At 30.5% G+C, this 14,228-nt stretch overlaps 1 protein-coding gene across 3 annotated transcripts in view; it reads right to left on the reverse strand.

Annotated features, from left to right (window-relative positions):
- Window positions 1-14,228, reverse strand: part of LOC126773770 (calmodulin-binding transcription activator 2) — a 74,094-nt gene that overhangs the window by 22,631 nt on the left and 37,235 nt on the right. For all 3 annotated transcript variants that reach the window (XM_050494916.1, XM_050494915.1, XM_050494914.1), the window contains exon 3: window positions 117-188. In XM_050494916.1, the coding sequence (XP_050350873.1) occupies window positions 117-188 (72 nt within the window). The remainder of the gene's footprint in view (window positions 1-116; window positions 189-14,228) is intronic.

A 14,228-nucleotide genomic window follows, 5' to 3' on the forward strand; every position in this document is an offset into this window, starting at 1 on the left:
ACTTATCATTTAAATATATACACGTACGTACGTACATATTACATACACGTACATACGTATTTAAATTTATTCAAGAAGGTCATTCATTTTATATAAAACCTTAAAAAGATATTTACCTGTAATAGCCAGTAACATCTTCGATGGAATGTCGGCAGGATGGCTGAATGGACGTAGCATCCGTAGATGCACTGTAAATTAAGAAAAAAAACGTTTAAGTTACACATAAAATTTGGTTCTTAATGTTCTAGCAACGACTATTGGAGGTTAAAAGTTAAATTGGTCACAATTATATGGTTTTTGAGCATACTTTGTTTTATATTACCTGTAACTATTTATTTTTTTCAAATATTCTGTCGAAGAGATTTTACTTTTTTAGACATACTTTTATCTCTCTCTCTTTCACACTCCAATGCATTTGCTTACAATTTGATACTCACCCATTTAACACATTCGTTTGTAAATTAAGATATTGCTCTAAGTGTTAACTGAATACATTTTTTTACTTTTGTTTCTTGTTATTTTTACTATTCTTTCTTGCTTAATTTAAACACCAATATAAGACTGTAAAGATAGGTCAGGAAAGAATATTTGAAACTGTGAAACAATTGTGTAAAACAAAATTAACTAAAACCCTCTGATCTTTCTTACAATCAAAGTGAAAGATGTGAAGCTTTACTGGTCAGACACTGATATTGCAAGATATATAAACCTCCTTTCACCTTCAAATGCTAACCATGTGATCTTAGTTGTTATACCCTTGTGCCTGTAATTACACTGGTTAGCCTTCAATTCGAAACAAAGCATTACAAATTAATGGTGTTTGGCGGTAGAATAACTTATGCTGTTACATACCCAGGTATGCTTTCACAAAGATTTACCACCAGTAAAGTCTATTCAAGCTATCGTTCTAAAATATTGTTATAGATATTATGCATTTCGTCCTTATAAAAACAATATTTTAAAACTTATTTTTTATTTTGGAAGTATTTTCTACGTATCCTACATATTTTTTTCATATAAAATGTTTAAGTCCCACAAGTATTGAAAACAGCGATTCATAGATAAACTATATCTTCCATAAATAATTGTAAAAAATCATACCTTGAACCATACAAAGCTCTCAACGACCACAACTGAATATATTATTCAACGTACGCGATCCGACCACGTATTAGTTTGGCTATGCAAGAGGGAACTTTGACCACAAATATTATACTTTCAAATTTTTATTCTGAACACCGCTCAGGACGGACTAGCCTCGCAAAGTGATTGTAAGCATAAAAAAAATTCACGATGTTCAAAATTCCAACGATGTTTCGAATGATTGAAATATTTTTAAAAGTTTAAAAAAGAATTTAAGGATTCGATTTCCAAAAAATATAATATAATATTTTATATATAAAAAGTATGGTTTCGTGTGCTTACACAATAATGTTATTTGTATGCAATTTCAATTATTTATAAATCATGAAGAAGCCAAAAATCCAAAAGCATTCTCGTCTAGTCAACTCATTATAACATTATAAATAATAATGCAATATTAGTCAAGTAATTTAATGGAGCCGAGTAGCATTTTAATTCGTTGTTTTAACATTTATTCGTTAAAATGAATATTTAGTGAATATTAAGTGATGTGTCGGAAAAAACAAAGTAATTCGCATTTATTAACAATTTTATAACAGGCTTATGAGTGGTTTTTGATTCCTTAGAAAATAAAATTACTATATATATATATAATAACTATATATACATACATAATACTTTAAACCAATATTTCCTACTCTGAATCAACTAACTCTATTTTCACAGCAGTAACAAGTAAAACAATAATTTTAACAGTTAAACCATCAACAGAAGTGTACACTGTAATAGCTCTCAACGAGCTGTAAATTACGCTCTTTGCGCTAATTGGTATATAAAATGCATTAATAAATATAATTTGAGAACTAATTTTGCTAAATTAATTACCATTAAACTTGAGGGTGAACAAAATTGAGAGCTACCACTGATTATAACCATTTTATTCTTCAAAAGCTTTTATTTATTGCATATCGATGATGAAATAATTTTAATGTGGCAAGAAAAAAATACAAATGATAATTGTTAATAACTCGTTCGCAAACGGTTATTATTACAGATGAAATACTTCATTTAAAATTATCTTTATGGAGCTAAATAATCCTAGTTATATTAATCTCTAATACTGTTTTACCTAAATTACTTCAAATGGCACTTCTGTCCTTTTTTATTATATACCTACAAATTCAGTGATAAACTTCTAAAATATACAGCATTATAAACTAACTGGATTTGTGAAGATAAAGTTTAAAAGTATGACACTCTTATTTGACAGCAAAAAGCTGTCAAAAATCTCCATACTTCTAAAACAACAAAATTATCTTCGAAGTTACAATCGCTTGAAAATTATCCCATCAATGAAAATGACGTTAAAAATTCAGCTAGTTTTAGCAAAAACCGAATCATCAATCTAATGAATCGATTCGCCCACAATCCGCTCATTTGAGGTCCAGTCCAATCGAATAGATAACCTATAAACCTGGCAAATGGACGGGCCTAAATCGTTTCAACTGCCGAATCGTATTTTGTGGCACCATTCCACCCAATAACGGGTTCTGAAGTGGATTTTTCGGTTAGGATTTCCGTATGATATTTGCTTTAGGGTTTAAGTGTTGAGAGAGTTACGGGTAACGTGTTTTCATGTTTATTTAGAATACGCTATATATGAATAGTCATATTAAGTTTAGGATTAAAATAAACACGAAAGAATCTTGTAAATAGTCGAATTCAGTTGATTTGTGCCAGTTTTTGTGGTTAGTTTCGTTTTTTATTTAAAATAAATAGGCAGATAGACAAATGGACAGTAACTCATCATAGCTTAAAGACTGCGAGAAATTTTAAACATTCCTTGCAACGTCAATGTGCCACCAACCTTTGGAACTAAGATGGTGTCTCTTGCGCCTGTAATTACACTAGCTCATTCAATCTTCAAACCGGAACACAACAATACATAATATTGCTATTTGGCGGTAAAATATGTGATGATTTGGTAGTACCTACCCTCGGGCTTACACAAAACCCAACCAAATTAAGTTTCATTAAATAATACACGTGCCGAAAGTATCGAATATTTATATGATTCTAAATGAAAAATCCAACACTTTTACTATTTACATACACAAATTAGGCCCAAATACGATCGTGCTCCAGTTGCGTCATATATTAAAGTTACTTGAAAAGAATAATGTGGGTTCCAGTTTCCAGTTTCAATACTACGAGTAGTTTTCCCCCGGGTAATTCAAATTGAACTTTCCAAGATCCAACATTATTTATGTCTAGACAAAATATAGGAGGCTTATATACATTAAATTATAAATATAGCTATTTACCTTTAATATAAAATTAACTGTTCTAATTCTTAATTGTTGTAAAAGTAATTTTATAAAAATAGAACAAATCATATATGTATAAATTAATGTTTATTTTTCTTCCTATGATATGCATTCGAATTTATTCAAACTTAGCACTTTGTTGTTTGCGCTTGAGTGAAGGTTAGGTACTGATGTATTACCATATATGTGATTTATATATAGGTGGCACTTCAGTCCTATCGAATTTAAAACATACATTGAGACGTATACTTGACATTAATAGTAATAATTGCAATTAATCTGTAGCATTTAATGAATACTCAGAAAGCTGACTCCTTATGAAATTGTTTTACACATTTTTTTCTATCACATATTTTACTTTTTAACTGATTTTGTACAAATCACTATATCGTCCTTCAATTCTCTATATAGCTTAAGAACCTTCTAACAAATATTTATATTATAATATTGAATTGCTACTTAGAGTAATCAAAAGGACCTTCATAGTAAAAAATACTATTCCACCATGCCCAAAATCAATTAGAACTTCTTTTACATATTATATATTTTAATTATATATAAATTATTTACATTTAAGCCTTAAATATATACATATAAAAATTTAAAAATAGCTACTGTACAAATTATGACCATAATGCGAGCAGTATTTCCCTTTTGAATCGCAATTGCGTTTATTTGATTGTCACCAGTCACCAGTAAAGGAAATACATGAGTCATTATATTTTTAATAAAAGTTTTTCCACTATTACTCCAAGATCCTAGCGTTTTAACAGTAAACCGATCAAATATATTGTTAAAAATGTAGAGGATGTACATACATTTAATTGTTCATACATTTATCTTAAGTTTTACTTTACTGTTTTGTTTTTGTTTCTGTCGCTAAATTGCTAATATATATGATATCTGTCGATTATTCTCTCGCAAGCTACGTTCAATTGAAATAAAACAGTTTGAAAAATAAATACATATTTATGCTTTAGAATTGACAATAATATTGACAATAAATATCTGCACTTCGGTTCTTGTGCCATGGAAAGAAAACGCCAGTTCGTGAGTGAATTAGACTTTTACGATTCAAGCCAATCCAATATATGTAACGCTAATCTACAAACAAACATTATTTGAGAAAAATCTTGGATTCAATTCTCGTGATATACTTTACGACGAAACACGAACATATTTTTAAATTTCCGTTTGATATTTGATGTGTTATTGAAATCTTTAAAAAAATCAACTTAAAGAATAATTAATTATAGAAATTTTTGTTGGCTGTAACGTGTTGGCCTTCAATTTCTGCTTATAACTATATTTAAAAACAAAAAATTCAAAATCAATTATAATCTGTGCGTCATTTCATACAACAAATTATGAAATTATGATTTCATTCTTTGCCTAAAATATTTCAATAAGGAAATAAACTATTCTTTGTTGACCAGAAACAAACAGATTTCATTAAAAAAATATATTAAAAAAATCATATAATTTTTAATTATTCTAATATCAAAACTATTTATTCGAAAAATACCTAACAGCACAATGCGATAACAGAACATCTCTCTACAGTCTAGAAACTTCATTATAAATTCAATGACAGACGAAAACAGATTCTGGTATCAGAGTTGCATTTAATTAGACAACAGTAAAATAGCAGACGTTTATTAGAATTTAAATAAATACGGAATATCAATTTTCTTATATATTATGTTATATATTACAGCATCCTCGCACAGTAAGCGTTTACTAACTTGTCTAAACACTGAAAGCGTAGCAAACAAATAAATTTATTTTTATAATATCAGTTATGGTAAGCTATTAATTTTATACATCCTAGATCTTAGAATCTGAACTCTTAATAAAGTTTAATCAGAAGTATACTGAAAATATATTATAAAAAATGGAGATGGCCTAGTGGTTAGAACGCGTGAATATTACCCGATGATCGTGGGTTCATACTTGGGCAAGCACCACTGATTTTTCATGTGATTAATTTGTGCTTATAATTCATCTCGTGCTTGACGGCGAAGGAAAACATCGTAAGGAAAGCTGCATGTGTCTTGTTTCATTGAAATTCTGCTACATGCGTATTCCACCGCATTGGAGCAGCGTGGTGAAGTAAGCTCTAAACCTTCTCCTCAAAAAGGGAAAGGAGGCCTTTGAATAGCAGTGGGACATTCACAGGCTGTTACTGTACTATCATACTGGCAGTCGCGTTACTTAATGTTTCTTATAACTATTCTATTATAAAAATTAATCATCTCTGCCACGTGAGCAAATCATATAGAAATTTTGGTCGCCAGCCCCCTCCCCATTATTTACTATACAAAACACTCATCATTTGGTTACGATAAATCTTTTGCAATCGCTCGTAAATAAAATTTTCATTGTGACACGTCACCGTGCGATAGTAGGCAAGTGCGCCGAGCACAGTAACTCATCTATATACATCCATACAAGTAAATAAAATTTAAGTGTTTTCTGTGATTTCTGTGTTTTTGCGAGTTACTAAAACAATCATTTGTTTTATCTGTCTGTTTGTCCTTGGTAATCTTCAAAACGGCTAAGAATTACAAATGCAAATAATGGTTTATTATAAGGAATATTCCAAGGTACCGTTTAATATTTATTTCATCAAAATCGATTGAGCTTATCAAATATTTAAACTTCACATACCTTCTTGTCCATTATATTACGCTTATTAGATTACCTTCACATTCACAGGTTTACTTATTTATGTTATAAAACATTAACTTCTAAATAAACTCAGAAATTGCTCTGAATTGTCATAAACGATTCTTCAAACACTCGACTTATAAAAATGATTTAGCACCGACTTAAAACGTCTTTCCGTATCCCTACCAGCACCCTTAAGTCACGTACAGCTGGTAGACAAAGATAGTTTTCGATATAATTTATCATCCTAGTGACTTCATCAGACTTTGTCTGGTACATACTTACATACATACATTCAAAAACAAAACAGTGTAGTTAAGGTTTGAAAGACGAAATGGTTTCTCTATACGTCACGCTTTATTTAATGGGAAATACATGAAAATCATAGGACTTAATATAATAATCAAATAAATTATACACAAACGTAAAATAACGTTACAAAACTAAATTTCCTGTCGGTTTTTCTCGGTAGGGTCTACAGTCCGAAACGGTGGTAGCTTTACACTTACACGACGGTTGAAAGTGCTTTAATAAAATATATTCCAATTTGATTTTATTTGTAATATATATATATAAAACAAAATATTTGTTAATAAAATAGACCTAAAATAAAAACAAAGAGAAAACACTATAAGAAGTAAAATAAATCCCTTATAAAATATTTTCTTGTATTATTTTAAGTACATAATTATATATTTTTCTCTTCCTTTTTTTTAACTTCATTATTGTACATTCGATTGTTATTTTGCGCAAAAGTTTATTGTCAGTATTAATATGCATAATATTATACGTTGTGTTGGCAGCTTTACGTAGGTGTCACAAATTTAGTCCACGACCTGTTCACCGACATTATATTTTTAGCTACTTGTACTGAGTTAGTTTTCTGTCTCTTTTTTATTTATATAAGTTTTAATACTGGGATTAAAATGAGCATTAGCTTAATTAAATAACTTATGATAATATCGTTTCGAATATTAATTTGCAAATATGTAGCTCATTATTTTTATACTTTTAATTGCTACGAACAATTAATGCGATTTTAATATTGCTATCTCGTCCGAAACATTTAGATTATTTGAAAATTTGCTTTAAAGTTAAATACAATAATTTGTCAAATGTGATTTCGGTCAAAGATAAAATTGAATATAAAGCTAAATAAAATTCAATTTAAGAATATCTGATTAAAGTCAACGATATTTTCAATAATGAGAAAAATAATTCCGTCTGATCTTAAATCGTGAGAACGTTCGTCGTACGCTCCACCCTTAAGTCACGTACGACTCGCAGTTTAGAGGCAGTCAAAGCTTGTAGTTGGTATAATTTATCACACGCTCTCTTATCACGATCAATCACAAATGCATCAATTTGTACGAGAAACATGTCTAGGGGACGTCCCTCTGATTATGTGAGTTATAACTGGGAATATTGGGATGTTTTCTATTCTAAAGATATTTGTTTTAAATACACTATTGCTATTAAGTTATTTAAATACTAAAATATTTAATTACTTCATAAAATCACAGTGACAGATTAGATAGATTGTTTTGAAGAGGAGGTATAATATGGTTATTTATCAATTGGGCTAATGGGCCACTTGATGGTCACCATTGCCCATAGATATTGGCGCTGTAAGAAACATCAACCATTCCTTACATCGCTAATGTGCCACTAAACTTGAGAACTAATATACCATGTCCCTTCTATTTGTAGTTATACTGGCTCACTCACTCTTTAAGCCGCAACACAACAATACTAAGTATTTGTGGTAGAATATGTGTTGAGGGGTAACTACCCAGACGGGCTAGAACAAAGCCATCCCACCAAGTCGGAAATTGCTAAGCTTAATTCTGCTTAAAACAAATAGTAGTTAAATAATACATAACTTATATATTCGTTAACGTTTATAAAGGATACTATGTATCGTAACGTGATATTATGAGCTTTCATCTTTAGTTAATTTCATATGATTACTCGACTATTTAAAATTGAGCATATAATCTATGAACCATCTTCTTAACAAATATATACTTTATATTAACTTGGTCAAGTCGTGCAAAAGTTACACGATCACAAGCAGAACGCACAAGCATTTATATTATGTAATTATTAATTATAGAATTTATGGTATTCACTGTGGTGAAATAAGCTTTAAATCATCTCTTCAATAGGATCGAGGCAATTACGCCCTTTAGAGGCTTAAATTATTTTATTACTTTACTTTAAATTTTTTGTAAAGTAAAATGCAAATCGAAGCTAAAAATCATTTAATTAAATCCCTAAAAGCTATTTATCAAAGTCAATGCATCTTCGTATTCTGAAAATAATTCACTTTTAACTCTGCAGCCTTTAAAAAGGCATCTGCATCCTGAGAGCCAGTTAAAATATCTACGGCCGTACCTAAAACGCGTACACCTGTTCAGGTAGTCTCTGTAAAATGTTATTTGAGTGTGATTCCGTGTGACATTTCTTACTTCAAGTGTACTGAGTTGGACCTCAGCCAAATATCTGTTTTTCCACCAACCAGCTTAGACGTAAAGGTGTCACAGATCTACGATAAATGAGATCAGAATATTTGAAGATTGCAGTTACTGAACTGGTGATTTTCGAAATTTTTATGAATATATTTAAAGTTTTATATTCTTTAGCACAAATCTTTATTTAATTTAAGTAGCTGCTTCCATGAATTTCATTAATAAAGAAATAATGTACACCAAGCCGATTTATACAAAGTTAAGTCACGCTATGTTATCATTCCTTATCGTTTAACTAAAAAAAAAGATAAAAGGAATGTTAGAAAACACAGATCTGAGAAGCAACTGGGAGAAAACATGCTATGAATTCTTTGTAAAAAGAAAATAACTATTTTCTTATTTATTACGACACAAATAATATAAATAAAAATCGTACAAGTTCAAATCGCGTATATTAATTAGTTTTAATGACCTTACGTGTCAAATACTTTTCTGCGATCGTTTCAACGATAACATTATTACAGTCATATACAAAGTTTTAACCTTTGCAAATTTTCACCAGTGAACACCAGCGACTCTTTTAACTTCAAGGTTTTAGTCGAAAAAATTGACTATACAAGACCGAACAAACTTTACGATTTTTTTAATTTTTATTATAATAGATAGGCTGATTACCTGTAACGAATGGAAATGGTAAGTGGTCACAACCGCACAAAGACATTGGCACTAACCTAGGGAAGTTTTTTTATAGTATAGGAAGGCGGGCGAGCATATGGGTCAACTGATGGTAAGTGGTCACCAACTCCCATAGACACTGGCATTGTAAGAAATGTTAACCATCGCTTACATCGCCAATGCGCCACCAACCTTGGGAACTAAGATGTTATGTCACTTGTACTTGTACTAAGTATTACTGTTTAGCGGTAGAGTATGTGTTAAGTGGGTGGACCCACCAGCGGACAGGCGGGTTTGCACAATCCCTACAATCATAGTGATAAATTGATCCTGTTTAGCGGTAGAGTATGTGTTAAGTGGGTGGACCCACCAGCGGACAGGCGGGTTTGCACAATCCCTACAATCATAGTGATAAATTGATCCTGTTTAGCGGTAGAGTATGTGTTAAGTGGGTGGACCCACCAGCGGACAGGCGGGTTTGCACAATCCCTACCATCATAGGGATAATTGATCTATATTATTATTTAAACACACCGTTTATTCATTATATTTTTGCAAAACTAAATATAAGCTCTTAAAATATTGTCTCTTAGCTAACGTCGAATTTATTTTAAATTAATTAAAAATATTCCATCAAAATCAATTCATTTACGAGTAAGTCCTCGTTATAATTGAATTTACATTTGTTGAAATAAATTAAGACATATTATTCTATCTGAAAATAACATTATTAGTACTTCACTGTACCTTACAGTTAAAATATTTAGCTCCCATTTTAATTATACTTTAAGTAAATTGATTGTAAGCATTTCTAGATACTTCAGCTGCGACATCAAAAGGTTCTTATTCCCTATTAACGGAAATATATTTAGTCCGACGCCTGCCCTCTACAACGCTCAACTTTTAATGAAGGCACTTCAAACGCCACGTAGGTTTGGTACCTACGTATAAATTGTAAGGTTTAAGCTTACCAAATGTTGTTTAAAAACACTTTACTGTGTAACACTGAAGATGATCAAATGATTTTTAATTATATTTATCAAAATTTGGCAAATGATAATGATTCATCATTTTCAGCAGTAACGAGTGGATGAAATATTATCAAGTCATCTCTAATACCCAAGTAAGATATGAATATATTATACGGGCAGATAGGCGTGGTTGGTAGACACTTGCCTTTCACGCCGAAGGTTGTGGGTTCAATTCCCACCCAGGACAGAAATTTGTGTGCATGAACATGTCTGTTTGTCCTGAGTCTGGGTGTAATTATCTATATAAGTAAGTATTTACAAAAAAAAAGTAGTATGTGTAGTACATCAGTTGTCTGGTTTCCATAGTACAAGCTCTGCTTATTTTGGGATCAGATGGCCTTGTGTGAATAATGTCCCACGATATTATTATTATTATTTTTATAATGCTTTAGCTTAGCAAATGTTCTTTAAATTACTTTACCACTCCAATGATCAATTATTTATTTTAATGTTGTTAATTAATATTCAAAATTCTAGATAATTATAAATAATAAATATTAATGGGTAAGGAATAGTTTAGTTTTCTTGTCATCCGCACCAATAACGTGACAGCGTTGTTATCACGTTGCCATTATATAACGACACATTTTTTAATTTAGTTTTTCTTAAATAATCTTTTCCTATTTACCAATCGAATAAAGGATGAATATAATAACTGATATTGTTATATATGTTATGTTATATTGGTTTAAAATACGTTAGTCTTTTTTCATTTTTCATGTTAAGCTTAGTATTTATTGAATACCAACAATAGTAACAGCCTGTGAATGTCCCACTGCCGGGCTAAGGCCTCCTCTCCCTTTTTGAGGCGAAGGTTTGGGGGATAAATAACATCTCTTTTTTCTAATTGAATGCATCAAAATTCTATGAAAAAAATTAACAATGTAACAATGTTACACAGTACTATAAAAAGCACTACTAATACGGTATAGTTAAATATGAATAATAAAAAAATATTTTATATAAAAACACAAAAACTTATAGACCTACATATATGCATAATATTTCCAATACCTTAATTTTTCTCGATTCAATGCATTTTTAAAGGGTTCTAGTGAATATTACAAGCACCACACGCATAGGTGTCTTTGAATGGAACTAGTTCAGAACCCGGCTGGCTCGCCCGTTCGTATCCACTGACGGATGTGATCGAATTACATGGAAAATCTTCAACGTTTTTATTTTTTTATTTAAATAAAAAACAAAATCCTTACCAAACTCTCTTTTTTCTTTAATATAATAAAATGATTGTGATAAATAAAATTCTAGTTAAAAATCTTATTAGTTTTTAACTTATCAGCAAAAGTTGATTGTCTATAAAATAACTTTAATCCCACTTAATATCTATTTCAAGTATAAGGTTTTCCTGCTATGACTAAGTTATTTAAAAGTAAGTTAAGTATATATGGTATATGCCTCCTTACTTCTTAAGGAAAAGTGTTGTATGATATTTGTTTCAAATGTAAAGTATTTTTTAAATATTTTTATAGTAAAACTCGCTTTTATATAGTGAAATGACAATGACAATCAGTTGATAATGTGAAGCCGAGCGTGATATTTAGCTGTGTCCGTCGCGATCGTCTGATTTACCAAGCGGCGATATGGTGCGAGCTGCTTACGTAAACGAGGTGAGCTGGCATCAAGCCAGGGTTAACAGCTATTGGACTGAAAACAAATGCTCGGATCTACTTGAGCGATTCTGACAATTGTTTCGAAAGACATAGTATTAATTTGAGAGCTGCTGTCATCTATACTGATGGGAATCGAGAATGAACGGCCATCAAAGTATAGTCGATACAAATTGTACGATTAATGCTATATTATGTAACAATATAACAAATAAGGATATATTTTGAATAACAATATGCTACGTCGATTAAATTCCACTTAATCCACAAAATATATTAAGAAATAACAATAAGATACATACATAGTAAAACATGACATTTTACTATGTATGACACAAATAACAATTATTCAAAAAACAAAACGAAGAATGTAAATTTAACCAAAAAAAATTAAAGTTCACATGAAGAAACAGTTATACAGCAAATTATCTAAATTCGTTAAGTTCATCTCATATCGACGAAATTATTAACAGCAACAAAGTATTTGTACATTAAAATTTAAATCATAAACAAAAATTGATTTTTCATCGCTCGTATACATAAAGCTGAATTTATGAGGCACATATCCCACTATAGAAAGTACAGGGATCGTAGGTAACGAGGCATTCAAAAGCCGAGTCCGAACCAGACGACCGTTTCTACCTCATAATTATGGCCGCCACAAATTGATGCGAATATATACGATAGGTAAATTTTTAATCCAATAAAATTATTGTGCAGCTAAAAATTTATCCACACAATACATCTGAACTTTAAATTTTACGAGAAATCATACTTCATTCAGCAGCGAATTTATACTGACGAAGATTATGTTTTCGGTCTATGAGAATTGTGTTTTCATTAACGTACATAAACGGTATATAAATCACGTTAACCAAATCCACAAAACATTTCACTATCCATATAAAAACATGAAATTGTTTCGGCTCATTAGAATTACGTGAAACAAAATTTTCTTCAAAACTTTAGGAAAAATAGTTTTACATGCAATTTTGGGATTGCATGTACGCAATCACTATACATAATTTTGCAGTTGTACTAATACATCACTTCTAACGCTTTGGATAATAGTTTCCTTGGAAAGAAACGTTTAAAGAAGCGTTGCAAAAAAACAAAACGAACAAAAAATAGAACATACCATGAAACCCTTACACGTCATATAGAACCATCAATATAAAAGGAATGAATAAAATACCGGCTTGTTGTTAAAATAAATTTAAAAAATCAGTCCGTATGAGGAATATTCTTATTGTACGTTACGTAAAATGAAATATTTTATCTGGAAATGGTGACTTCAAAAATTGATAACCAGTATCCACTTAGTCACAATCAAGGCTTTATGTGAAACATATCAAGATACATTTAAATCGAATCGTTATCCGAAACAATCCACCAAGCGTACCATCTTTAATTAAGGTTAAAATTTATTATATATTTCTCTTCGGTAAATAAACTGTATTTATTAATTAATACGATATTGTAAATATGAAAAACGGTACTAAAGGTACACGATTATTAGAAAAACAAATTCTCAAAAGCTTATTTTAAATAGCAAACATTATACTATTTATATGTAAAGGTAAGGATTAATACAATAAATTAAACATACAAAGGACTAAAATAAAACAAGAAGCCTCAAAAAAAGCCCGTAATCGAGAAATGGTCAACTCGGCTATCTCGCACAAATAGTTGTGACATACAGTATAAAGTTTAGAGTTCACTCTCTCCGATGCTATCGCCAAAGATAGTGTTCTGGCGACGCAGCACTTTACCGTCACCTGGAGCCTCTCGCCCATAAACAAGTGACAGAGTTGCGTGCCCAAGAAATTCTACCCAAGATATAAGAGGTAGCGACTAAATTGCAAAATTACTCTTAATAGACACAAAAAAAAAATCTTTTATCAGTTATTTTAATTTATTAGGCTAAAGGACGTATTGTTTATACATAGTATGACAGCAATGTTCATCTAAGACAGTTGTATGCAAAACTTCGCTATTAACTTCAGTCTCTTGTATGTTATCAAGTGACAGTTTGCGTGTATGAAAAGTTTTGTCCAAGATGGAAACTAGCAAGTCTAGTGTCTGTCTGAATCAACCTTTATATAACAGTTTTTCTATATCTGTATAACGAAATTTTTGATTTAGTATTTATACAATTATAGATTTTTAGAATTAAAAATAGTTAAATAGTAAGTTATCTAAAATTTGTTATCTCTTAAAAATAGGGTAATTTAAATAGATATTTATTTGTTTTCGCTGTTACAAAGATGTAATATTTCAAATATAAGCGCACCATGTTTGCCTCTATCGATACTTTATCTCGAGTCCCTCGCAAAGTCGTAG

Source organism: Nymphalis io, chromosome 15 (assembly GCF_905147045.1).
Source record: "Nymphalis io chromosome 15, ilAglIoxx1.1, whole genome shotgun sequence".
NCBI lineage: Eukaryota > Metazoa > Arthropoda > Insecta > Lepidoptera > Nymphalidae > Nymphalis > Nymphalis io.